Source organism: Corythoichthys intestinalis, chromosome 19, assembly GCF_030265065.1.
Source record: "Corythoichthys intestinalis isolate RoL2023-P3 chromosome 19, ASM3026506v1, whole genome shotgun sequence".
Lineage (NCBI taxonomy): Eukaryota > Metazoa > Chordata > Actinopteri > Syngnathiformes > Syngnathidae > Corythoichthys > Corythoichthys intestinalis.
Genome location: NC_080413.1, coordinates 39,729,195 through 39,756,341, shown reverse-complemented (window position 1 = coordinate 39,756,341; position 27,147 = coordinate 39,729,195). Strand labels below are relative to the sequence as shown.

At 41.1% G+C, this 27,147-nt stretch overlaps 1 protein-coding gene and 1 long non-coding RNA gene across 4 annotated transcripts in view; one reads left to right on the top strand and one right to left on the bottom strand.

Annotated features, from left to right (window-relative positions):
- epha7 (eph receptor A7) overlaps positions 1-27,147 on the bottom strand; it is an 88,442-nt gene that overhangs the window by 14,204 nt on the left and 47,091 nt on the right. For 2 of the 3 annotated variants that reach the window (XM_057822467.1, XM_057822466.1), the window contains 7 exons: positions 25,102-25,227; positions 19,905-20,090; positions 16,618-16,679; positions 16,341-16,544; positions 14,348-14,497; positions 12,784-12,977; positions 6,458-6,613 (listed from right to left, as the gene is read on the bottom strand). In XM_057822467.1, the coding sequence (XP_057678450.1) occupies positions 6,458-6,613; positions 12,784-12,977; positions 14,348-14,497; positions 16,341-16,544; positions 16,618-16,679; positions 19,905-20,090; positions 25,102-25,227 (1,078 nt within the window). Of the gene's footprint in view, positions 1-6,457; positions 6,614-12,783; positions 12,978-14,347; positions 14,498-16,340; positions 16,545-16,617; positions 16,680-19,904; positions 20,091-25,101; positions 25,228-27,147 lie in introns of those variants that run through there. The other variant, XM_057822468.1, reaches the window with a different exon arrangement.
- LOC130907419 (uncharacterized) lies at positions 18,171-19,739 on the top strand. Its single transcript, XR_009061464.1, has 3 exons — positions 18,171-18,320; positions 19,372-19,526; positions 19,606-19,739. It is a non-coding gene; the product is annotated as an uncharacterized LOC130907419 (long non-coding RNA).

The window sequence follows — 27,147 nt, the reverse complement described above, 5'->3', positions numbered from 1 at the left end:
TGATAAGACGGCATTGTGTATCTCTTCGATTTCTTCTCATTAAACTATGGTGTTATCAGGGGTCGCGTTAACCGGAAATTTTCCGTCGTTGACCGGTTTTTTAAAACGGTGACGGAAAAAACTGAAGTCCGTCAGTCATTTTGACAGGTTGCAATTCACACCCCAGACCACAGGGTGGCATATTAATTAGCTATTGTCTCTCTTAATGCATGACGTCGTTGGCTATTCTGTCAGAATATTGTAGCGTCACCGGGATCTGGCGGCAGCACCGTGATTGACACATCAACGCGAGGTTCTTATTGGTGCACCCGGTGTGCCAGCGCGTGATCCAATTGGTGGACTAGATTGCCGCCTGTGTATAGACAAGTTTTCGAGGTACCGGTTTACTTCCTTATGTCTTCCTTCCCCTTCCGTTTCCGCCTGTTTACCATTGAAGTCAATGGCGGTGGAATCGAAGTTGGAAGGTCTTTATACAAGATCCCGGGAATGTTATTTTGATGTAGGCGGGTGGAGAACCAAGCCAAGGCCTTCATGCTTCGTACCATGTTGATTTCCAAACCATGGGTGCTCGTACTCATCATACAGGAGGGACGGAAGATGTACAAAACTGACAGCTCCTGCAGTCATGCCCCCGCTGTTATGGAAGGTAATGTGCTCTAAAAATACGAAACCTAAAATCTGGCGCATGAAACTTGTTGCCTTTGCTATTGATATTACGATGATGATTGTAATTACGAAGTTTAATTGTTTTTACAACAACTAGCTTCTGCTACTGCTGCTATCCGCCTGTTGCTAAGTTTTTATTCGTTTGTTTCCAGCTGGGAAACGCTGTTATAAAAGGGAAGACAACTTGACTTGTACGTTGATGGACATATATCGAACATATATCGTTTGCGTTCCACAATGATGATGACAGCTCGACTCCCGGGAGAGGCCGAGAGAGATATGTCATCATTATCATTTTAAAAATTTCAGTGACTGGTAAAAATAGATTATGACCGGATTTTTATGACCCTGTCAGTCAAAATGACTGACAACGAAAATGTCTAGCGCAACCTCTGGGTGTTATATTTATTTTATATTAGTAGTGTAGTCCTAACGTAAATATGAAAATGATACCATTTCCTGATTAATTATATTACGTGTGTTAGAGTAATGCAAACAGTTAGACGGTGCCTACGAGAACCTGTACCATATGTATGTGTTAGACTATATATGTGTTAGACTAATGCAAACAATTATATGGTGTGTGCGATGATGATATCCTTTCCCCTTAGATCCCCCTCATGAGCCCCAACAGGGGATCGTAAAAACATGGATGTGGCCTTAGAACTTAGCTTTATCAAGTGGTGGAAGAAATGTAGCAATTGATGAACAGTTTAAACAGGGATGTGCGAAATTTGCAAGTCCCCCTCAGGACTCCTGTTAAGTACTCTTTAAAACAATATGATACCGCCTCAAAGGGTTAATCCTTGGTTGTCTTTGGTCCCGTGGCTATAGGCATCAGCTCACAGTGCCCTCTTTGTACAGGTGCATTGAGACCGATTTTTCATGATCAATTAGACGGGCTACCAATCAAGTTAGTCCTGTCGCTAGGAAAAATGAGATATACATTCAGTTAAATTTGGCCCCATGAATAAAAATAAAGTTAATCTTTAGTTAGGAAAAATGAGAGACACAATAAGCTAAATTTGGTCCATTGAATAAAAACCTTTAAATTAGGAAAAGTGAGAACCGTACTGAGTTAAATTTGGTCCAGAAAATTAAAATTTAAGTACTCCCCTTTTCCACTTCTGTAACGTTAGGGTAAACCACCACCTGTAGTAAGAGAGAACTGTGCGCAGGCCTGAACAAAAAGGAAGGCAACAGTGTGTCAAACACCTCAGAACAGCTTTTAAAGGAGGAAAAAGAACATCACTGACAAATTACTACATCTAAAAACATAACATAGCAAAAACCTTCCCCCATTGACTAGAGAATGGTGAGAAAGCGGTACTGTACAAAAGCGGAATGTTGCAATACAGAAAAACTTGGACACCATGAACTCGAAACTCGAAATAAATGTCTTCACCCCTTACCAGTTGTTGAAAATGATGGACACAGACGCCTGTAGGCAAACTTTATTCCACCCCAATTAAAGAAAAACTTTATTCCGCCCCATTCACCAAAAAATGAATAAATATCCTAATCAAAAATATATATATAAAAATAATAAAAGTTATATTCTCCACCCCAAATGACAAAAAAAATGGCTAAAGGCTAAAGAATAAAACTGGGACTTAAAAATGGCCCAAATCTACCGAGTACTATGATTTAGAACCTAACGAAAAAATAGTAGTCTTTGAACCAAAAATCGCAAGAACAAAAAATGAATCTATTGTGATTGTGGAAATATAAAACAACCCAGTGAACTTACATGACATGTGTCCGGGAATTACAAAACCCAAATGTGACTGCAAAAGATCGAAAAAAGGTGACGGAAAAAATAAAACCCTACTACATAAACAATGTGTATTCCCACCATTTACCAACAATGTCAGGGGCACCTTTCCACTCCACATTTCTAACAGCAACATCCGCATGTGAAATCAATAAAAGGGAAAAAGGAAAGAAAATCCAAACCTTTTAGTGAAAAATAATATTAAAAAAGAACAAATAAACAAGAGCACTATAGCGACAGGGACCATGACGCTAAACCTATTTATTTCCATAATCAATTGTCGCTTCCTAGGAAATGGGTCAAATGGGAATGGGAAAAAAGGGTCCTTATTTTCTCCTAGTCCGGATCAGTCATGGTTGCCCTCCCCCTGAGTGGATCCCAGTGTAGCTGTAATCTGTTCAACTCAAAAGAATACAGAGCCGCCCACATCCTTTAAAACACTCACTAATTAAAGCATAGAACGACTTAGCCTATGTGTAGATCACCATGAGTTTAAAGTGTCTAGAATTTAATGTGGTACCTTCAGGAAAGTTAATCATTAGACAGTGAAAATAAAATAATAAAAGTAAAGCATCTTAATCAAATACATCTGGGACTATGTGGTGTACTTAAAATATATCACGTAATCACATGTTTTAGTTTTTGCCTAATGCTTGTCGAGACGTCTGAGGCAGGGTAAAATCTCTAACATTTAAATACTCTCTCAAACTCAAAAAGACCGGAAAACATTCATCTCGATGAAACACAGCATCGTCAGCTGGGGTGAGTATATAACCGTGGGGACAGTCGTGACGGCTGTCCCTTGGCGATGAACCATTATTTTGAGAGCACCTGTCCTCACACAACCACCAGCTCACGGCTCGTGCGGTATCCGCATGTCGCAGCCCTGATGGAATAGGTGGGGTCTGGAATCAAACCTTTGATCCTCCAACCATTGTTGATCCCTTCTCCCACCCACGCAACCGGTGGCCAGTGTGCCGGTGCGATGGCTCTGCATGTCACACCCAGCTCCAGCTCAGCTAGCGTTCAGAGTGAATGTCTTCCCATCCTGTCAACATACACATCTTGATTGACATTGATAAATAGAAATAAGGATCAACTTAAGAATAGCCGATTTGTCATACTTACTTATCATAACTGGGCCTATTTGTAACCTTACCACCTGAAACATCCCAACAGCACCTGTCTCAAAACTCCAACATGTGATGTGGCAGATCATTATCCTTAAACCTTGAAATCTTTTGGCAAACAATGTGGTCAGGGAAAACCTTTAGATCGTTGTAATGGCCTCTGCGTGCTCCTAAAATGTGTCGTGTTATTAAAGCAATGTGTCAACCTCCATATGTCTAAATGAGATTATGAATAGTATTATGTTTATAATAATGTACTGTTTGTTGGGCCTAAGAACTGTATGTTTATAGAGTTGAACAGACTGTACAAGTCAAAAAAATTTTACAGTTGTCCGCATCCATATTAACTTTCAGTAATAATGTTGGTGTTATCTTGACCCACTTAACCCCCTCTAGCCATGCCCACAATTGCAAGTGTAAGCATGGCTATATCACTCATAGCTACTACTCAAAGTGCATTATGAACCCAATTTACATCACCTTGTGTGATACCCCAATTATCTAGACAAAATCAAAAACTATCCCCTATGGTGGTCTAAATACTATTATTTGAGATTCTAACTCTTCTTTTTTTAACAATAAGGTTAATAAATAATATTGATCGTCAACAACCCTAGTCACAAGGAATCCTTTTGTCGAAAGATGGGAGTTATACATTCATTACTACGGTGTGTAGTTGTCTACTACAAGTTTAAACTGTTCAATGTTTACCAATGCAACAATCAACACAAAAACATTTATATGTCTTATTATTTCCAGTTTACAAGCCCTTCATGTCCAATTCAGATCCAAAACAAAGCCACTTAGTCTGAATTTCGTTGTTATCTTGACAATGACAAATAAACTCTGAATCTGAATCTGATAGTGACTCATAGTAGAGTTGGTCATCAGGCATCGATTTGATCCGAGACTAACACTCTAATGTTCCCGGAACCGTTCAAATTTTTAATTTTCGATTCCATGTTTCGCTGCCCTGACCGCCGAGTGGAAATAAATAGCGGACGAACACCACGAAGAAGTCACATGAAGCGTGTGTTTGTGCATTGCAAATTGATTTCAACCATGGACACGGTGCATCAGCGCTGAAAGATTTGGCTCAACTTCACAAAGAAAAATGACCAGTTAGGTCAGTGCAACATTTGCAACACAACTATATCATGCAAAGGTGGCTACACGACCAATATGACCGCTGGCTTCATGGTATACATGTGCCGAGTAGTGCATAGCTGAGTGCCCCATATTTGACACGCTGCACCGGTCCTCTAACCCAGTGGTTTTTAACCGGTGTGCCGCGCCACACTAGTGTGCCGTGAGAGAACGTCAGGTGTGCCGCGAGAAATTATCTAATGTCGCATTTATATATATAAACATTGTAATGTCCGTAACTGTGCGGGCCCTTGAAGGGGCCATCAGACTGCAGAGTGGTGACGTAGCGGGAAGCAAGCAAGGAGGGAGGGAGAATGGTGTGAGAGCGTAGTTAGCGGTGGCATGTTGCAGATGCCGCTGTTATTTTGTCTATTATTTTCCATTGTTGCCACAATAATGTAGGAAAGTCATCACCGACTCCTCTCCTTTCTATTTCCCCAGTCGGGGTTATTACAGTTTTTTTTTTATGTCGGGCAAAGTTGCAGTAGGAAGGAGTAGGTAGAAACTTCTTGGTCGTGTGCAGATGAGCGCAGTAATGATCGTGTCGCGTTCAAAAACTACTCGGATTTCTAGCCATCAACGACCTTGTTGTCCGTGACAATGTGGAGCCCAGCACGTCTACTGCACATTATTTGGTTAGACTCGTAATGTGTCGATATACTTGAAAGTGTCCTTTCTATTTTATCCATATGTGACGACCGTCAATCCTCCCTCTGTGTTTTATTCCAACACATTGTCAAGGACAGCAAAATGGCTGACGGCTAGAAATCCGAGCAGTTCTTGAATGCGACATGAGCAGCTGTCCTAAACGTCAGCTCCAAACGAAACACCCGTTACTTCAAAACTACTCGATGGACTATTTTGTTTGCCTTCGTGAAAACACAAAGAAACAGGCAACTTTTTTGAAAAAAACTACAATGGATGGATGGATGGATGGATGAAATAGTACGACAATAAGTCATATTATTACATCAGGCTAATGTAACTACACAAGCAGCTACGTACTTTATGTAGCGCGTTGCTGCCTCCGTTAAAATCAACAATATTTAAAGCATCTTTTGTTTTGGAATCGGTTTTACAAATAAGGAAATCCTTATTATTTTGCCTCATCTACATTAAATTATAATCAAAAGAAGAATTTATACTAATGCTTTGTCGTAGCTCCCAGCTAAGGTACATGTATCTAAAGTGCGTAGCGGCTCACAGCTACCTTACTCCTGAGGTAATATTTGCGACTTTTTCTCGCTTTCTCATATTTATGCGTTAAAGCTTCATCTTCACCCAGTGAACGTGTGTTCTCCACTGCAGGAGATACTATCTGTCCAGAACGCTCACGCTTAATGCCTGAGAAGGCAGGTATGATCAACAAAAACTGTTTCTGGTTTCATACTGTACCCGGTGCTAATCTGGACTGGGTTTTACAAGTTGTTTTTTTTTTTGTCTGTTTGGTTCATATTCTACACCAGGTTTGCCCATTAGTGGGAGCTCAATAACATGTAAATAGCCTGCAGCATAAGACACTCTATAACATAGGCAAAACAATATGTGTAAATGTTATCTCCGTGAGCTTTTGAAAAAGAAACATCTTTGTGAAAAAGAACAAGGTAAAGATAAAAGTCACATTCAACCATCAAGACAGTTAAAAACAAAAACAATTAAAACAGGAAATAAAAAAAGAATGAAATATAAACAAATGAATGGATTAAAAGCAAGTCATGCGGTTCGGTATTACTCTACTTACTCGGTCGACATTCTGGCAACGGATTCCAGGGAACTGTATCCTGCTGCAGCGAGTTTGTCTCTATATCGCTCCATCTTGATGGCTATCAGCCACTCATCAACTGTGTGGAAAGCTCTGATGTTGGGTATACTCTGATATAAAAGTTGTTTAATGGGTCTGTGGAATGGGCATATGAAGATATAATTATTTATGTGCAGGATTGAAGCAGAAATATATCTGACTTCTTTCAAATAAGGGGCTTAATGAATTTCAAAATGGTGCAAAAATCCACAACTGAACATAACAAAAGCAGGGCTTCAGACTACGACCGAATGGTCTCATTTTGCCACCTAAATTAGAGCCGGAGTGAGTATTTGTTTCATCTACTTGCACGCAACCAGTAACATTGCGTTTTGTTGTTGGTGTTCACGGTTAAATCCACTGTTTGGCGGTAATATAAGGAGCTGGTTTGCCAAGGAAAAATAAGACAGAAGAAAAAGAAGGTGGAAGATGTGTGTCGTGTGAAGTGGTCGCCGCTTGGCCAGTGGTGGGGTCGCCCCCTCTTGACTCGATGCCGAGTGAACTTGAGAACAGAACAGAACATTCAGGTGACTTGAAGTTCCGGTCTGAGACCCCCCAATTTGGCCAAATTTGAAAATTGTCCTATATGCATGTGTACATCATTGGAAAGCTTATAATCTCAATTTTCTGGGGGAAGAAAATTTTCGAACAGGAGGGCATTTTTAAAAAAAGAAAAAAAAACTAAACAGCACGCGAGAGCACAATTAAAGACGCCATGATTTTAACGAGATATTATCGCGTACTTACCTCTTCTACAAAGATCCCTTCAAATTCCTAAAGTCTCTCTTTACCAAGGAGAAAAAAGGAGTTCTAAAAACAACAAAGAACGCTCTGGAGGAGCACCTGAGAGCAACCCATTCTGATCCAAGGCGCCATGAACACCTGGCCATTCCTCCAGACATTCCACCAATGACCTACCAAAGCATCAATGTGAGACCGGCCCTCCAACTTGGAAGGAGGTGGAGAAGATTGTCCGTCGAGTGAGATCAGCATCCGCTCCTGGGCCAAACGGAGTCCCATACAAGGTGTACAAAAATGCACCAGATGTATGTAGGTTTCTCTGGAGCCTCATGAGGACGGTGTGGCAGAAGAGGTCAATTCCCAAAGGATGGCGCAGGGCGGGCGGGATCCTTACCCCAAAGGACAAAAACGCAACGAACATCAGTCAGTTCCGCCTCATTGCCTTGCTTAACGTGGAGGGTAAAATCTTCTTTGGAATCATCACACAAATGATGGCTGAGTACCTAACCAGAAATGGGTATATGGATACATGTGTCCAGAAGGCAGGAATACCGGGTTTCTCGGGGTGCTTAGAACACACCAGCATGATTTGGCACCAGATCCAAAGGGCTAAACTTGAGAAAAGCGACCTCCATGCAATCTTTTTGGATCTTGCAAATGCCTTTGGCTCTGTGCCCCATGAACTCCTTTGGACAGCCTTCAAGTTCTTCAACATCCCGGACACCATCACTACCCTGGTCAAGGACTATTTTCAGGACCTGCAGTTCTGCTTCTCCACGCCTGAATTCACCACCTCGTGGCAGCACCTGGAGGTAGGCATCATGGCCAGATGTACTATATCTCCCTTGGCATTCACCTTGGCAATGGAGGTCATTATCCGAGCCTCAAAGTGGGTTGTGGGAGGACATAAACTTGGTTCTTGCTGGCGCCTTCCTCCCCTGAGAGCCTATATGGATGACATAACCACCCTGACTACCACAGTCCCATGCACCAGGAGGTTGCTCAGAAAACTTGCGGAAAACATCAGTTGGGCCCGTATGAAGATTAAGCCGTCCAAGTCACGCAGCATCTCGGTGGTGAAGGGAGTGCTGACTGACCTGCAGTTCTTCATTGGAGACGACCCAATCCCCACTGTGTCTGAGCAGCCAGTCAAAAGCCTTGGAAGGCGCTATGATGCGACTCTGAAAGACAAGGACCAGGTTGAGCAACTGGTCAATGACATCAGCGCAGGCCTACTAGCTATTGACAACACCCAACTACCTGGGAAGCTTAAGTGCTGGTGTTTCCAGTTTGGGCTACTACCAAGGTTGTTGTGGCCCTTGGCAATCTACGAGGTGCCTATCTCAACAGTGGAGAAGATGGAAAGGAAAGTCACGGCTCACGTCAAAAAGTGGCTTGGAGTCCCGCGCTGCCTCACCACCATAGGCCTTTATGAAGACAGTGCCCTCAAGTTGCCTCTTACCAGCCTTACGGAGGAGTTCAAGTGTGCTAAAACACGTCTGCATTTGACACTGAACGAATCCAATGACCCAGTGGTTAGGGAAACTGCACCAACCTTGGCTACAGGCCGAAAGTGGACTCCAGCAAGGGCAGTGGAAGAAGCAACAGCAGCTCTCAGTCACGCTGACATTGTGGGGATTGTTCAGCAAGGAAGAGGAGGCCTCGGATTAACAACTAGCTGTCCAGCCTGGAGAAGTGCCACTGCGTCAGCACGAAGGAAGATGGTGGTGGAGGAAGTGCGGCGTCAAGAGGAGGCAGCAAGAGGGGCCAAGGCAGTCGCCATTGGCAAACAAGGCCTGTGGATACGGTGGGAGGGTGTTGAAAAGAGGAAGCTGAGTTGGAGGGACGTACTGGCCATGGACGCTACGAGCTTGAGCTTCGCCATCAGAGCAACATACGATGTCCTCCCAACGCCAACTAACCTCCACCAGTGGTTTGGAAAAGATCCTGCGTGTGTCCTGTGCACCAAGCCAGCCTCCCTCAGGCACATACTTACAGGGTGTAAAACCAGCCTCACCCAAGGACGGTACACTTGGCACCACAACCAGGTCTTGAAGAGCATTGCTTCTACTCTGGAGGGAAAGCGAGTTAACATCAACGCCTTACCACAGAGATCTAATAGCTCCTGGGGTCCTGCCTTTGTGCGTGAAGGGGCCACAGCTGCCATGAGGTCTACTACACCATCAGAGAGAAGCCAGTTGTTCCCAGCACGTGACTGGCTGATGCTGGCAGATGTTGGCAAACAGCTGGTGTTCCCCTCAGAGATCGCCACTACCACCTTGAGGCCTGACCTGGTGCTCTGGTCCCCCTCCGTAAAAAAGGTATTTATCATCGAACTCACTGTACCATGGGAGGACTCTATAGCGGAGGCATATGAGCGAAAACACCTGCGGTATTTCGAACTAGCCGCTGAAGCTCAACAGCGTGGCTGGAACGCTGAAGTCCGCCCAGTGGAAGTCGGGTGCAGAGGCTTTGTGGGAACAACTTATACAAAGCTGCTGAGGGACTTGAGAGTCAGGGGCCAGAGCCAGCGCACAGCCATCAAAGCTGCGTCAGAAGCAGCTGAAAGAGGCAGCCAGTGGCTATGGCTAAAGAGGAACGACCCAAGCTGGGCCCACAGGTAGTGCGTCAGGAGGTATGCGGTCAGCCTTAGCCTGGCTCAGGGAACTGGACACCCCTGCCATGCATAGTCCCCCTGAGGATTTTTTTTTTTTTTCTTTTCTTTTGCCACCTTGCACCAACGCGACTGCCTTGGTTAATTGGGCTTGGGACGCAAGCTCAGGGCTGATCACCCTGCAGCTGGCCGCCTCTGGGGAGGGTGTATAGTGTCAAAGGCCAAAACACCCCATGACCCAGTAGAACACTACTGAGGATGCGTACCCACAAATTAATTCCCCCATCTTTAATACCAACATTCATCGAGAAGTCTTTTGCATGTGCCCGCACAGGAATTTTACCATCCCATTCTGTGTTTTCTGGAAACTCTTTTCGATCCAAAAACTCGATGTAGCATGTATCACCGAGTGTCAAGACACAGCTGTGAATGGCCACAGCTGGATTTTTGGGGGATTTTATGGGTGAAACATGGTAATATAACAAGGGTTGCGATGCAGAAATCGTAGACATCAAGGAGTGGTCGAGATTTTCATTTTCATATATTTACCCTTTTAAACTTTTTTTAACATCTCGAGGAAAATGCAACAGTAACGAAAAAAAAAATACAATTAAGCGATAGTTATGATGTAAATATCCGTGACTTTTTTACAGACGCCAATTTTTTCATTGTGACGTAATTTGTTTAAAAGTTTAAAATATGCGTGTGAATAATTTTTTAAAGTTGTTTTTTTTTCAACAAAATATTAAACATCAATTAATGATTCTAACCTAAAAATGACAGACATTTTGAATAATAAATACGATTACTTACCTTCTTTTTATGGCTAGGTTGAAACAAAAGCGGTTGTGCGAAGTCTGTAAAGGTTAGGGTTGGGGGTTTCCAGGGTAAAACGGACAAATAAAAAGTAGTTCGGGGGCTTATTGCGCCATGAAACTGCTATGGTAACACATAGACATATTTTTCGCCATATACAGTGCTGCTCGAAAGTTTGTGAACCCCACAGCGATGGTCAGATTTTTTGTAAAAAAAAACTAAAATAACCTTATTAAATGTTAAGTTATACCCAAATCCACAATACTGACATTCCAAATAATGGACTGAAACAAAAGAAATAGTTATATTGTCATTCTTTATTTAACAAAAGTGGTTGATTTAAGAAAAACTCAGATATCATGTGTGCAAAAGTATGTGAACCCCTTCAGTTAATAGGATATTGCGCCTCCTTTTGCAGAGATTACCTCAACCAAACGGTTTCTGTAGTGACTAATCAGCCTCTCACATCTACTTCGGGGGATTTTTGCCCATTCTTCCTTGCAGAACGCAGTCAGTTGAGAGAGGTTTGATGGGCGTCTGGCATGAACTGCTCGCTTCAGGTCCCGCCACAGCATTTCAATGGGATTTAGGTCAGGACTTTGACTGGGCCAGTCCAGAACACAAATCTTCTTCTTTTTCAGCCATTCCTTGGTTGTATTGCTGGAATGCTTTGGATCATTATCATGTTGCATGATCCACGTTCTGCCAAGCTTTAACTTCAAAACAGATGGCGTCAGGTTATGTTCTAGGATTTGACAATATTCCTCAGAATTCATGATTCCCTGGACTATGTGGAGTTGTCCAGGTCCTGAGGATGAAAAGCAAGCCCAGATCTTGACATTCCCACCTCCATGCTTCACTGTTGGGAGAAGGTTCTTTTGGTGGTATGCAGTGTTGACTTTTCGCCAGACATGGCGGTTTTGGTTGTGACCAAACAGTTCAATTTTGCACCTACATCAGTTGATGAAAACTCTTTTTAATTTAGTCTCGACAACACAACTGTTAAAAAAACAAAAAAAAACTACTGAATTGATTGATTAGGAAATCAGGTTGAAATAATAGAAAATTCCAAAATGTTGAGGGGGTTCACAAACTTTTGAGCAGCACTGTATATATATTCATATATATTTTAAACTTTTAAACAAATTATGTCACAATGAAAATTTTGGCGTCTGTAAATAAGTCACGGATATCTACCTTATAACTATCGCTTAATTGTATTTTTTTGTTACTGTCGCATTACCCCTGAGATGTTAAAAAAATGTTTAAAAGGGTAAATATATGAAAATGAAAATCTCGACCACTCCTTGATGTCTGCGATTTCTTCATCGCGACCCTTGTTATATTACCATGTTTCACCCATAAAATCCCCCAAAAATCTGACTGTGGCCATTCACAGCTGTGTCTTGACACTCGGTGAGTTTTTGGATCAAAACAAGGTCAGTACGCGACAATATCTCGTTAAAATCGTGGCGTCTAATTCTGCTCTCGCCTCCAGTTAGGGTTTTGCTGCTTATTTATTTATTTATTTTTTGAATTAAAAATGCCCTCCTGTTCAAAAAAATTCTTCCCCCAGAAAATTGAGATTTTAAGCTTTCCAATGATGTATCACACATGTATATAGGACAATAGATAAAAAATATAATTAATTACCTTCGTATAATGGATGGGTTGAAACAAAAGCGGTTGCGCGACGTCTGTAAACGGGGTTTTCCAGGGTAAGACGGACAAATTAAAAATAGTTCGGGGGCTTAATGCGCCATGAATCTGCTATGGCAGCATAGAGACATATTGTTCTATCAAACACAACAGTTGTTTTGGCTTTAAATACAGCAGTTTCTTTTAAAGAGGAGTGCAAGAGCAGAAACGTCTTTTTCAGTCTTGTCTGTGTTTTCCGCCATATATATACTGTATGATGTTATTAAAAATACTCAATAGGACTTGAAACTCAAAGTGTATGACATGCGAATTGACTGGAGACTTGTCAGTCTTGACTTCGGACTTGACTCAAGACTCAGGAGTTACTTGTGATCTGCAAAACAATGACTTCCTCCCACCTCTGGCAAACACACAGCTAAAAATATTATTTCCCTACCTTGCACAGGTTCCGGCTGTGGTTTTTAGTGTATCGGGGTTCCGAATCATCTTGTCAAGATTGCTGACGATCTGATCAAATTTGGGCCGTTCTCCTCTGTCTTTTTTCCAACAATCCAACATAAGCTGATGCAGACCTGGAGCACAGTCCATAGGAGCTGGAAGACGGAAGCTCTCCTCTAGAGCTTTCATGACCTGGACAGTGAAAAAAAAGTCTGTGTATTTGGCTGCTGGTACACAACAATTACAACCATGTTTAGCCACAGTCACATTGGAATTTTTAATGCTGGCCATGTAGCTGAGAGTAGATTAAAAGAAATAGGACAACAAAATGCACCAAATGTCTCTACAAACGCTATTTTCAGGTTATGACACACCGAAACGGGGTGGTGGTTTGACTCTTGTTGCAAGTGAAATTTCAGACTACGAAAGGCAAAAATACAGCAAATGGGCAGCTGCGTGTATTGGCAGCTGTGCTCTAAAATAGTGAAGCTAGTATGACGACTGGAATAATTTTGTCCCCTTCTGCTGCAGGTCAGATTGTTTTGTTACGGAGCTGTGAGATGAGTTCCTGACGTCGTACTTATTTACCATTTACCATTTACAACCAATTCCAGCTTATCAGCAGTGTCTTTAAACAGATCCTAGGCAGGTTGCCGAGATATTGACTTTCTGCCATTTGACACTTTGTGGTTGCATCCTTGCCTTGGTATTTTTCGTTCGTCTGCCTCTCACCGCTGTTTTACCTCGTTTAAAAAAAAAAACAAAAAAAAAAAAAACTGATCCCGACCTACTATCATGGACCCTTTTTTTTTGTCTCCCTTTTTTACGATTGCGTGTTTTTTGTGTGTTCAATAAACCCTTTTACGCAATCCTTTGTTATTGTTGTCTACTTAGTTCCACATTTGCGGGAAGTTTTAAATGTGTTTTCCTCAGATTGCTTTTAAACGTTGTGTTTTTTTTGTGGTCGCTTTAAAGCAGATTGTTGATCTGTTGACCACATTAGTTATGTAGCATATTTAAACCACCCTTATTTGATATTACTACATTTAGGTATTTTCTTAAGGCATTCTTAGGACGTTCTGCCTGTATGCATCTAAACAATAAAAGCTGAGAGCACCCGGTGCTACTTTGGGTATCAAATTTGCCCACAGTTTAGCACATTTTGGCAGAACACCAGTTTTGTCTATTCTTATCTCATCCCGTCTTTCCTGATCATTTTGCTTTTGCTGCTCGTTTTGTGAAATATTGACAGTGTTGTCCTGCTCATGAATATTCCTCTCAGGTTCAAATTGAAAGGGCTGAACAGATGACATGTTTATGTCTCTGGAGTCATAATCTGGAAGCCCAGAAGCATAGCCCAATTAGGTCACCGCCGTGCGACGTCAACAACAATAGCGACCTACTAGTTATACTAATTTTACAAATTTTATAAAAACGAAAACATCAAGAGACGTTTTACATGAAATTATTATAACTCATTGTAACATTTATATTTTAAGAATTACAAATCTTTCTATCCGTGGTTCCCTTTAAGCAGTTTGGAGTTTTAGATAGCAACTCACATCTTGATTAGACATGTCCCAGTATGGCCTTTCTCCAAAGGACATGACCTCCCACATGACAATGCCATAACTCCAAACATCACTTGCAGATGTGAATTTACGGAACTGGATGGCTTCTGGAGCAGTCCATCGTATTGATATTTTTCCAGCCTGCTCAAAAAATATTGGTGAATGACAAAATTGTACTACATTCCGAAAGATGCCCAGATAGAATACCAAAGAAACAAGTGGACTGCATAATAGAAAATTCTCGCAGATTGACTATTATTATATTGGGCTCAGAGAATATACAGTGGTATGAAAAAGTATCTGACCCTTTTGGAATTTCTCACATTTCTGCATAAAATCACCATCGAATATGATCTGATATTTGTCAAAATCACACAGATGAAACAACAGTGTCTGCTTTAACTAAAACCACCCAAACATTTATAGGTTTTCACATTTTATGAGGATAGTATGTAAACAATGATAGAGGGGGGGGGGGGGGGGGAATAAGTAAGTGAACCATCACATTTAACATTATGTGCCCCCCCCCCCCTTTCAACCAGACGCGTCCTGTAGCTGCAGATCACACATAAATCAGGACTAATCTTGGCCCATTCTTCTCTGCAAAACTGCTGTAGTTCTGTCAGATTTCTGGGATGTCTGGCATTAATCGCTGTCTTTAGGTCATGCCACAGCATCTCGATAGGGTTCAAGTCTGTACGTGTATTTTGTTCTGTTGAAACCATTCTGAAGTTGATTTACTTCTGTGTTTTGAAACATTGTCTTCTTGCAGCATCCATCCTCTTTTTAGCTTCAACTGTCTGACCGATGGCCTCAGGTTTTCCTGCAAAATATCCTGATAAACCTTTGATTTCATTCTTCCATTAATAATTGCAAGTTGTCCAGGCCGTGAGGCAGCAATACAGCCCCAAATCATGATGCTCCCGCCACCACGATTCACCGTGAGGATGAAGTATATGTTGGTGAGCTGTTCCATTTTTCCTCCACACATGACGTTGTGTGTCACTCCCAAACAATTCAACTTTGTTTTCATCAGTCCACAAAATATTTTGCCAAAACATCTGTGGAGTGTCCAAGTGCCTGTTTGCGAAGGTTAAACGAGCAACAATGTTTTTTTTTCAGACAGTATTGGCTTCCCCCGTGGAGTCCTCCCATAAACACCATTCTTGGTCATAGTTTTACATATACTGTAGTTGATGTGTGCACAGAGATATTGGACATTGCCAGTGATGTCTGTAAGTCTATAGCAGACACTCCAGGGTTATTTTTTTACCTTTATGTGCATTCTGCGCTCAAGTCTTGGCATCTTCTTTGGTAGATGGCCACTCCTTGGGAGAGAAGCAACAGTGCCAAAATCTCTCCATTTGTAGACAACTTCTTTGACTGTCGATTGATGAACATCCAGACCTTTCGAGATGGTTTTGTATCCTTTCCCAGCTTTATACAAATTAACAATTTTTGGTCGCAGGCCTTCAGACAGCTCTTTTGCCCGAGCCATTATGCACATCAGACATTTTTTTTTACCAGGTGTGTGTTTTATAGTGGGCAGGGCAGCTTTAAACCACCCATCAGTGATTAGGCACACACCTGACTTAAATTGTTTGGTAAAAATTAGTTTCAATTGCTCTTTAAGTCTCCTTACGCAGAGCGTTCACTTAGTTATTTTTCGCTCTTCTGTCATTGCATGCTATCCTCATTAAAATATGAAAACCTATAAATGTTTGGGTGGTTTTAGTTAAAGTCGACACTGACTGTTTTGACATGTGTTATTTTGACAAAGATCAGATCACATTTGATGGTGATTTTATGCATAAATGTGAGGAATCCCAAAAGGTTCAGATACTTTTTCATACCACTGTACAGCTACAAGCGGCATTTTTCTTCTTTCTTAACTTGTGAATTCCTTCATTTTTATTAAGAACTGTGAATGAGGGTTCCTAAATGTCCTAAAATTGCTGTTGGACAAGTGGTTTCATTGACTCACGGTTGTTGAATAGACAGGATCGTCATTTATTATCCTGGACTGGCCAAAGGCAGACACTTTACATACAAGATTGCTGTTGACTAGGATGTTGTGAGCAGCCAGATCTCGATGAACATATCTTAGATCAGCAAGGTATCTCATTCCTGCTGCTATGCCCCGCAGCATTCCAACCAATTGAATAACTGTGAACTGACCGACACGTATCTGTGCAGAGAAAAATAACCATTAAAACAATACTGACTTCTTCCTGGGACTTTGAAATACTCTTGATACTCACTCTTAGAAAAGCATCTAATGAGCCATTCTCCATCAACTCTGTAACAATCATTACTGGTTTTCCTGGAAAAAGGGTGCACCGATTTTAGCCCACACATGAAAAAATTAAAACAGTCACCATAATTTCTCAAGTACAATCTGCACTGTCATCACAAAATGGCGGGGAAGGGGGAAAATTATATATATGAATACAAGGGAAATTAGATGTGAATGTGTTGGCGGATCGTTGTCCGTTCCCATTTGTGCTCTTTGACTGACTGCGACCAGTTCAGGAAGTAGTCCGTTTTCACTCAACATCACCTGAGATGGGCTCCAGCACTCCGTGACCGTGACCAAGTGGTGATGAAAAAGAATGACTAAATGAATGATGATTTTATACATCAACACATGGGAAATCAAGAAATTACTTTAAATTAAGGGTGTCCAAACATTTTGTAAAGAGGGCCAGATTTGGTGTGGTAAAAATGTGGGGGGCCAACCTTGACTTACGTCCTTTACGTAGAACAATATATTTAAGCAAATTTTAGCAAGCCATTCTGTGTGTCACATTTGCTTTATTTTTATTTATTTATTTTTTAATTAATAATTTCAACAATCTCGCAACTAGCCTTTGTGGCGTTTTCTTTCGACTCTCGGACTTTTGTGAAATCCTGCTGCTGTGAAATTAAACCAGCTTGAATTTGCTTCAATGTCTCGCTGCGTATCTTCCCTGTAATCTTGTCGTACATGTCAGGGTGTCTTGTTTGGTAATATCGCCTCACATTGAACTCTTTAAAAACAGAAACTGTCTCTTTGCAAATGAGTCAGACACAGTTGTTAAGTATTTTAGTGAAGAAATAGTCAAATTTTCACCTATCCTTGAAGCGTCGGCCGTTGCACTGAACTTTTTTTTGTTGTTGATTGTCGCCATTTTAGAAAATTGGAAGGAAAGGGTCACACGGGGTAATGTTGATTACAGTGCTGCTGCCTTTTAGTGGGTAAATGAGGAGCAGCATTTAGTGTGTAAGCTACGTCATATGCTGGTAGCAGTACTGCTGACCAATTTATTAAGTCTGTGTGCGGGCCAGATGTTATTGATTTTATGACAGAGGCTGGGGGCCGGATGAAATTTGACCACGGGCTGCATTTGGCCCCCGGGCCGGACTTTGGACATGTTTGCCTTATATTGTCCGTAGGTCTTACAGGAGTGATTTGGACCCAATAGCGGAAGTCTGGAGAACACGCTTGGTTGGTAACGATCTTTATTTTAAACTCGGCAAACGAGTTATGATGCAGAAGAGAGGGAAGGAGGCGCGGGTTCAAAACCAGGTGAGTGAAAACAATGATAGGGAGCAGGCAGGATGATAGTCGACGGAAGGCGGATGAGTGGTTACCAGCAGGGACCTTGAGAGCAGAAACACTATGGGAAATCATGAGGTCAAGGTAGGTGAGGTTAACGGGAGGTCGATGAGGGGAGTAGCTCAGGAACAGGCAAAGCCGACAACTCTTGATCAGACTGATGAAATGCTGGATGATCATGCGCAGTGCAAAGGAAATATCCGGCAATGTTTACGAGTACAGGAAGGGCCTATATAATGGGTTGATTAGGATGAGTAGCAGGTGTGTCGGTAGATGAGCTCAGATGTTAGATAAAGTGGGAGTGGGTGGCATGTAGAGTGGACCAGAGAGTAGACAGAAGGGGTGACCATGACAGTAAGTGTGAATGTGAGTCATTATTTGTTATAGTCAATACTTTTGTCCACAGTAAGTTGGGAAAGTCTCCAGGACCGGCGCGACCCTCATGATGCTAGGCGGTACAGCTAATGTATCTTCTCTTCTTATCTCTACAGGATAGCTCGTACTATGCGGATGAAACTCGTTCCAGCCGCTTGTAGCTGGGATTTTGTTTTTTTTTCTAAGTGATGATAGCACTGCAAATCAAACGGTAAATCTAGGGCATCACCTTATAGCTCAGCTCCTTCTTCACCACAACAGATACTGAGTCAGTTTCATTGCAGTTGTTGCAACTATTTGCCTGCTGATTAAATTCGACTTGGTGTTCGACGTCATCCCTAAGATGGCACTCGACCAATTCCAATTGAGACCATGGTTTTAGATTTAGAGGTGCTGATTTCCATCCAAACCTCTTCACACTTTGCAGCAAACTGCTTCGCTAAAGCAGCAGGAGGTCGCGGATTGATGAAGCCAACAGAACCATCAACCATCAGCAAAAAACCGAGATGCATTGCCACCAATCTGGACCCACTCAATGAATTGGTCCATAAAGTTTATGAAAAAAATTGGTGACAAAGTGATGAAGTTCAATCCGCACTGGAAATTAATCTGATTTAGTTCTGACAATAAGGACCACACACTGCAACGAGTTGTTTAGGGCCTTAATTACCACTGTTAAGGGCATCCGATATGCCAATAATGCCATAATCCTGAAGCAAACCAACAGCCGGTCAGTAGGTCAGCAGGGGTCGAACATAGTCCACTTTGACTCAATATTCCCTGCCTCTCCGAGATGTAGGCAACTTTTTGGGGACTCTGCCACATATCCCAGTGAACCCCCATATGAATGTTATGTCCGTCAGATTTGACCAATGTCTAACCCCACTATCGGAGCCAAGTCACCACTAAGTGGTGGCTAGGTGGCAGATCCACCTGTCTTTACCCTACTGTGGTCTAGGAGGCCCTGGTGCCAAGTGCACAGCCTTGTGTCTGAACATGGTTATGGTTATGGTTACGGAAGGCTACCCTCTCATCCACCAAGGTGAACCCCAACATTCAGACGCCTGGCACCTCTCAGGTCAAGGGTCCAAACTCGCTCAAGACGACTGTTCCAGAGACCAGTGAGTGTCCTCGACTAGATGTAGTCAGAACTCCTCAACCCCGTGAAGGAGCTGGGGCTCCTTACCAACCAGAGAGGTGACATTTCATGACCCAGGACCCAGCTTCCTAGCAAGGGTTGGGACTGCCAAGGACCTCACCTTCTGTCACCAAACAGATCTCTCTGCATCAGCCCAAGTTACCTTATCAGGCTGTGGTCATCCAGGCCGGAACCCGTGACCGTGTCATCAGGTGCTTGGCAATGGGCTCCAATAGACACTCCAAAGGGGTGATCCACTGTCCCACTTTCAGGCAAGTGAAATGACTGCTCATTTGTTATTTTCATCAAATGAGTCATCAAATGAGACTAATACTATGGTCCTATAATCTTCATTGTGTTTACTTGAGAACAGTTTTGTAACACAATATGGCTAACTCAAAAAGATATCGTGCCAATACAGAAACTGTTCACATTACCTCTTGTCACTATTCCCTCTAGATGCACAACATTTGGATGGTTGAACTGTCCCATGATGCTGGCCTCACACAGAAAGTCCCACTGCTGCTTCTCCGTGTGATCGACTTTTAATGTTTTGATAGCGACTGAAGCATCCCCCTTTCCAGGTACTTTTAGCCTCCCACAGCACACCTCTCCGAACTGTCCTGTAAAGGCAGCGAAGGTGACACTTGTTGAAGGTCAAGAAAAAGGACAAAACAAATTAATCATTCCTTTTTAAAAATTGGGGAAAAAATACAGCGTACATGCAAAAAATAAAAACGAAAAATTGCTAGATTTCATTCTTGTATTTTAGGCTCTAATAAAAAATATTAAACTGAAAAGCAAAGGACTGACTTTTATACTGACTGTGTTGATGCGACTCATAAGATCAGTCACATTATTTCAAGGACAAACATGTTCCAAGTAGGGATGTCCCGAGCGCAAATTTTTGCACCCGAGTCACCTGATTTTGAGAATCTTCCCGAGTCTTGATTACCGTATTGGCTCGAATATAAGACGGTGTTTTTTTGCATTGAAATTACATTGAAAAAGTGGGGGTCGTCTTATATTCGAGGCCTAGACATTATACCCATTCACGACGTTAGATGGTGCCAGATATCATTGAAGCGATGTTCTGTCATGACCAGTGTTGGGCACGTTACTTTAAAAAAGTAATTAGTAATAGTTACTCACTACTTCTTCCAAAAAGTAAGAGTTCGTAACTGAATTACTCCATAGTAAAAGTAACTATTTACCAGGGAAAGTAATTATTTCCGTTACTTTAAAAAGAAGCTGCTGTATGTCAAAGAATTTGAATTTTTTTTTAGCAGTATTCGAGTCAGTTGAATAGAGAAGAACAGACAGGTAGTTGTGTTATAGAACCTTGTAATATTTATTGCACCTCACCAGCAACAGATTTATCCTACACTTGAAGTGCAACAAAAATAAACAGTAAACAATATAATAAAATAACAATCAGCAGTAAACAATATAAAGTGGGTTTAATCAATTAAATCTAACCCTCACAACCTGAGACAACTGGTCAAGTAGACATAGCCTACTGTACTTCAAGTATTTTGAATGAAATAGTGTTTATATCTCCACCTCGTAAAGGACAAATTTTCCTCTGAATGCTCTGCCATCATATCCCTCTGCATCTGTTTTGCGTGTGCGTGTTTGCCGAACGCGCTGTTCCGGTTTGTGTGTTAAAACACCGGCTCTGATTGGCTTACCATGACACATGACTCTAACCCTCAGCCAATCACAATAACTTCCATCGCATCTATCCAGGTGGTGCATTCAGGTAGCCTTGTCCCCCTACTCCTCCCGTCACCCTCAAAGCGTCTGCCGTCCTCAAGATGGAAGCAGCATTCTTGCTGGCTGACAGAGGGGAATGGGAACGAGGCTAGCATTCAGGTGTAGCAAACACAGAAACGTTAGCAAGCTTTGGAAAGCGTTGTCTAATCGAATAAGCAGGGACAAACAGCCTGGAGTCATAAGAAGTACGTGCTGTAATATTCTGATACAGAATGATCCGAGGCACCCTAAAGTGCACACGGCGCCAATATTGTTTTGCTCACATGATGCGGGAGTGAGTTAGTGACACGGCCTGCCGAGAGCCGTACGTTTGTGTTAATGTTGAAGTTATATGTGCTATTAAAGAAACAGAGTGCCAGCACATCCTGTGTGGTATATCTTTGCTAAGAAAAAGCACAAACAAATCAAAACACGTGCGCTATTCTCGAACCTGAACGCACCCCAAGTCTTGGATGACAAATAAACAGAGCAGAGTAGACTCGCTACGGCTGGTAGTTTCTTCAATTTATTCAGAGTAAGTAACGCACTGCTTTTGACCCGTCAGTAACGTTAACGGCGTTGTAACGGCGTTATTCCCAACACTGGTCATGACAGATCTCAGCTACTAGTTTAACCAGTTTGTATTATTTTATTGCAATGTTTTTCCTTATTCAGATTTGTTTCAAGACTACAGTTACAGTTAGACTTCACTTTGATGGTTAATGCAGTTATTGCAATTTTGTTGTTTTATCACAATATTTATTTACATTTCAAAAACCAGAAGCCATTCATTTACGAATGTGATTGCACTTTAGTTTACATATTTATATGTTCAGATATTAAGATTTGAAGGAGGCAAAATAACATGCTTTTTCTCTCAAATATATTGTTATTATCATTTGTTTCTGATGTACTGTAATTACTTTCTCTATAAAAATTAATTTGGTGCTCAAAAAGTCTTTTTTTTCCAAACTTGAGTCTTGAAAAAGAGGGAGTTGTCTTAAAATCAGGGCCGTCTTATATTTGGGCCAATACGGTAAATACTGAAAAAAATAGTACCGTATATATTTTTAAAAAATTTTAAAAAGTTCAGAACATGTTACTGTCCCATCGTGCCACTTTCACAATGTGAATTATTTTAAAACAAGAATAACGTAGAAAAATGCTTGTCTTTAGTAATGCTGTAATGCTTCACTGAGGTACACTCACACTGTGAAAGTGTTAGAAAACTTTTTTTTTTTGATTGAATACATTTTTTTTCGAACGAAACTATTTTTGATTGAAGTAATGTTGTTTTGCATTTGGACCACATTTTGGCTAGGACATTTGTGTCTTTTATCATTCAATCAAAAAATAATATTTTGGTGGAGGGCATGTCTGACCAATACGCCCCCACCCCCCAAAAAAAACAACAACATCTATATAAATATATATATATATACACACACACACACACACACATATTTGGGGAGGGTCATTTTATTTTTGCAAATGAAAATTTTCTTTGATTGAAACCATTTTTGGGATTGAATGATTTAGACACAAATGTCCTACCCATAATATGGCCCAAACACAAAAAGTACTACTTCAATCAAAGAAAACATTTCAATGCAGAATTAAATGTTTAAATCCAAATTTTTGATTCTCAAATATTCAAAAACTTTATATAATTGAAAAACATTTTCTTTTATTCAAGTGATTTTTCTTTTGACATTTTTTTGTTTGAAGCGAAGCAACTCATTATTTGATTGAATTATAAAGACACAAATGTGCTGGCCAAAATCTGGCCCAAACGCACATTCCTTCACTCAAACAAAAATAGTTTCAAAACGTTTTTTTTTTTTTTTTTTTTTTTTTGAGTCTCAAATTTATTTTTGCATTTAAACACATTTTTTGATTGCAGCATTTTTTTTTTTATATTGAGCAAACTTCTTTTAGGAGAGAATAATAAAGACACAAATCTACCTCCACAGAAAGCTGGGCCTTCTAGACAGAGACATTGACAAATATCTGTCAAGATATGCTGCGTTCAGGCCAAAGCTGAACTGTTGCGCGAAAACACCTCACTTGTCGCCAAAAGCGGTTTTGTGTTGACACAGCCCTTACGTGATGTAACATAAAAATAAGGACAATAATATAACCAATCAGGTTGCATGTATGATTCAGGTTTAAAGTGCGTATGACAGGAGAAAAAAAGTCTGAAATAGCATTATTATGTGAATTAGAATCATATTTTGAGACGATTCGACTATATTCAACAATTTGGCAAAGTGCAGATGACGGGAAATTAGTCTTTTAATCTGCTATGCCTTCCATTATAGGTCTCTAGCGTCCCCAACAGGAGGATGACGTCGGCAGGGTCATGGTTTCATCTGTTTTACTATTCAGCCCCTTGAGGTGGAATTATTCAGAACGAGGAAAATAAGACGAAGAGAGCCGCAAAATGTCATAGTTTCACTCTCTCTACTCTACTACTTTTTATCCAGGTGTTTTTCCCCAATAGCTAAATAAATGGTATGGTCATGACAAATTACAGTCTTGTGCTAAATGGAATATGAAATAATAAAAATGCATTTATTCAGTACGACATGGCAAAATTACTCCATAATAGTCAAAACTGCCGACTTCCCATTTACTGTCGCACCTCCCGAATGATATTTTATGCCACCGTAGTTAGTCGGGCTTTTGTCATTTGCCTGCCCCGGCTTCGGACAAAGTAAACAAATCAAGAGGCGTGACAGCTAGCTGACATGCTGACCCGAACCGAATGATGTTTCAAAGTCCTCAAAGCGAAAAATCACACAAAACTAGCCCGGATCGTTTCACAAGGCGGCGGGGTTGTTGATTGTCTTCGCTGATCAGCAACCTGCCAGGCGGCGAACGAGTTAGAGCTCGTCGTTCCCCTGCTGAGGGCAGAGGGCTCGTTTGCGGGGAAGCAGCTGGACAATGTCCGCCGGCCGACGTCTCAGGAGCGCGTAGCTGCCACATGGTCAACACAAATTGTGCGTAAAAGAATGCTTTACTACACGGCGAAGATGTAAACAGCGAGAGAGTCATAGGTGAGCGGCTGCAGTTGTTGTGCAGCTAACATGGCAGAATGTGTCTGAGGAGAGCTTTTCTACATGCCCATCCATGATGAAACGTAAGTAAATAGTCCTTTATTTAAAGAAAGTTCGTAGTGTTTACTTTGCAATCGCTGTATTCGCGGCCAACACAAAGTTACAATTTCTGATCGGATGGAAAATTTGACAGAATGCCAGGCACATGAAGAGGGCAATAAGCGGAGTATAGTGCTCTCCCGGCACTGTGAGATGCTGACTCAGGTGACGTCACATTCGCATTCGTCCTAAACACGAGACTGGAGCCGGAAATAACTCATTTTCATGGCGCGGGGTTCAAAAGTTGAATATATAAAACGATTGCTTCCACACACATCCAAGCGGTCCATTTCATTCAGGAGCATATAAAACACCAGGTGAAATATGAAATAAACATGCTTTCTGGTGTCATACGCACTTTAAATGTTGACGTGTTGAGATTTATGTTTTCTGGCTGCCCCCTCGAGTGAGAGACAGAGGGGAGGCTGTTTGGCTTCATTTTGTTGGCATCACAGAAGTCGTGTCTCATGCTTTTGTTTGCTAATAAACCAATGAAAACAGTAACACTCCATCCACCTCTCGGCAGTAATGCTAAGTACAGCATCTTATTTATTAATTTTTTAAAATTCTTTTAGTTTTACGTATTTTTAAGTAAAATTTAACCTTAACGGTGAAATCAGACTTTCGCGGATATTCTGGTTACGTTGACAGCGTAGAATTGGAACTCATTCGTAACTCGTAGTATCGCAGCAACTTGTAAAAACAAAATCGACAGACTCACCTGCTCCAATAACTTGTTCAATCTGAATGTATGATGCATCCAGCTCCTTGGCAAATTGATGAACAGCTCTGTTCGGGTCCTGATTGTTTTTAGGGTGAATATATGTTTTGGTTCCTGGAAATTTAACTAAATAATAAAAATAATGGAAATAAGCAAGAATCGGTTAGAGGGAAATGCACCACCCTTTTCTCTGATGTTTTTTTTCTTCCTCTCCCACCTAAACCTTTTTTATATACAGCAGCATTCTCTGAATAAACAACCCAATACAAACAACCACAATAGTAGTAAAACAAACTCCCATGTGGCATATTGAAATGGTTTCAGCCTGTAAAAAAAACCAAAAGATTGCCAAAAGACATTTTAAACAAATCTTCCACTAATGTAATGAAAATATACTGTATCCTAATAATGCAAATACACAATTACAAGCTGATTCTTCAGTTGTAATAAAACCTGCAGATAAAGGTGCTACTACCGTTGTTATGGGTAGGATAGATTATGTGTTTGAGATCAATAGACAACTTAATGATAGAACGATTTCAACAGAACGATAGGACAAGCGAGGCGTTTTCACGCAAAGGTTTAACGTAGCATATCTTTACCGATGACCCTCCCCTTTCTAATTTCTTTATATGATGTTAAGCTTGATTTCCATAGTAATTGCTATTCTTTTGGCTGAACCTTGAAAGGACAGCTGTCTTCTTTGGGGCCATATTGTGAGAAAAGGTGTACAAACACAGACAAGCACTCCGTACTAGCTAAGCAAAAACTAAGGCGTCTAAAGTTGAAACGTTGTAACCTGAGGACTCCGTATACAGTGGTACCTCTACATACGAATTTAATTCGTTCCAGGACCTGGTTTGTAAGTCAAAATGGTCGTATGTCCAGCGGGATTTTCCTATAAGAATACATTATAATTGGATTACGAGTAGTCCATGGGTTACGAACGACTTCCGTTCCTATGCTGGCGACATAAACAGAATTTCGCGTAAATCGGAATTAACCTTTAAGTACTCCAAAATTAACTATCCAAAAATCCAAAAGTATCGGATTTTGTTTAATGATGGCGGATACACTGCCCTGTAATGGCAACGTTGGATCTGGCTGGACTGTAACCTTATGACTGAGGAGCAGACTCTCGTCTGTCATGGATAAAGGACAGCTTTACATACACTAAGCAAAAAAATTTCATTTTTTGTCTCACCTCTCCTGTTTCAGGTGTCAGTATTACCGAAATTACTTAATTGTGTTGAATACAACAATAATGAGAGAGTGAATTTGTTCGATTTTTTTTTTTTTTTTTTAAATGCCAAGTTTGACATCTACAAAAATATATTTAAAGAACATGAGAAAGTCCAAATGATGAGGTCATGGCTTTGGAAGCTCCTGACAGGTTAACTGACCACATGTGAATTAATTGACGGCACATCTGGGCAGCACCTCAAACAGTGTGCTTCCTTGTTTGAATTCATGAGAAAATGAAATGAAATCGCCCAGGAAATCAGGGGGAGAATTCTGGAGCTCCACAAGTCTGGCTCATTCTTAGGTGCAATTCCCGGATGCTTGAAGGTGCCACAAGGTGACAGCTCGGTTTACGATTAATCAGTCGATCCATCCATCTATTTATTAAAGGGAACCACGGATAAAAAGACATGTAGTTCTTAAAAGATAAATGTTAGTACAAGTAATAATAATTTGGTATTAAAACCCCTCTTAATGTTTTCGTTTTAATAAATTTTGTAAAGTTTTAAAGAAATAAAATAAACCCGTAGCTCGCCATTGTTGTTGACGTTGCAGGGCGGTGATGTCACAGGGCCACGATGTCGTACTTCCCAGTCACTCTAACTATGTAACGTAGTGATTTAAATAAACCACAAGGTGTCAATGGCGAGTTTTACATTAGTAAGACATCAAGCCAATGAGTGCGTTTTGTCCTTGGACTGACGCCGTAGCTCCGTTTTTTTTTTTTTTTTTTTTTTTACACTGGGTGTATTGTGATTCGTTCATTTGAGTGTTGTCTTCACAAGACTCCTGAAAATGGCTCCC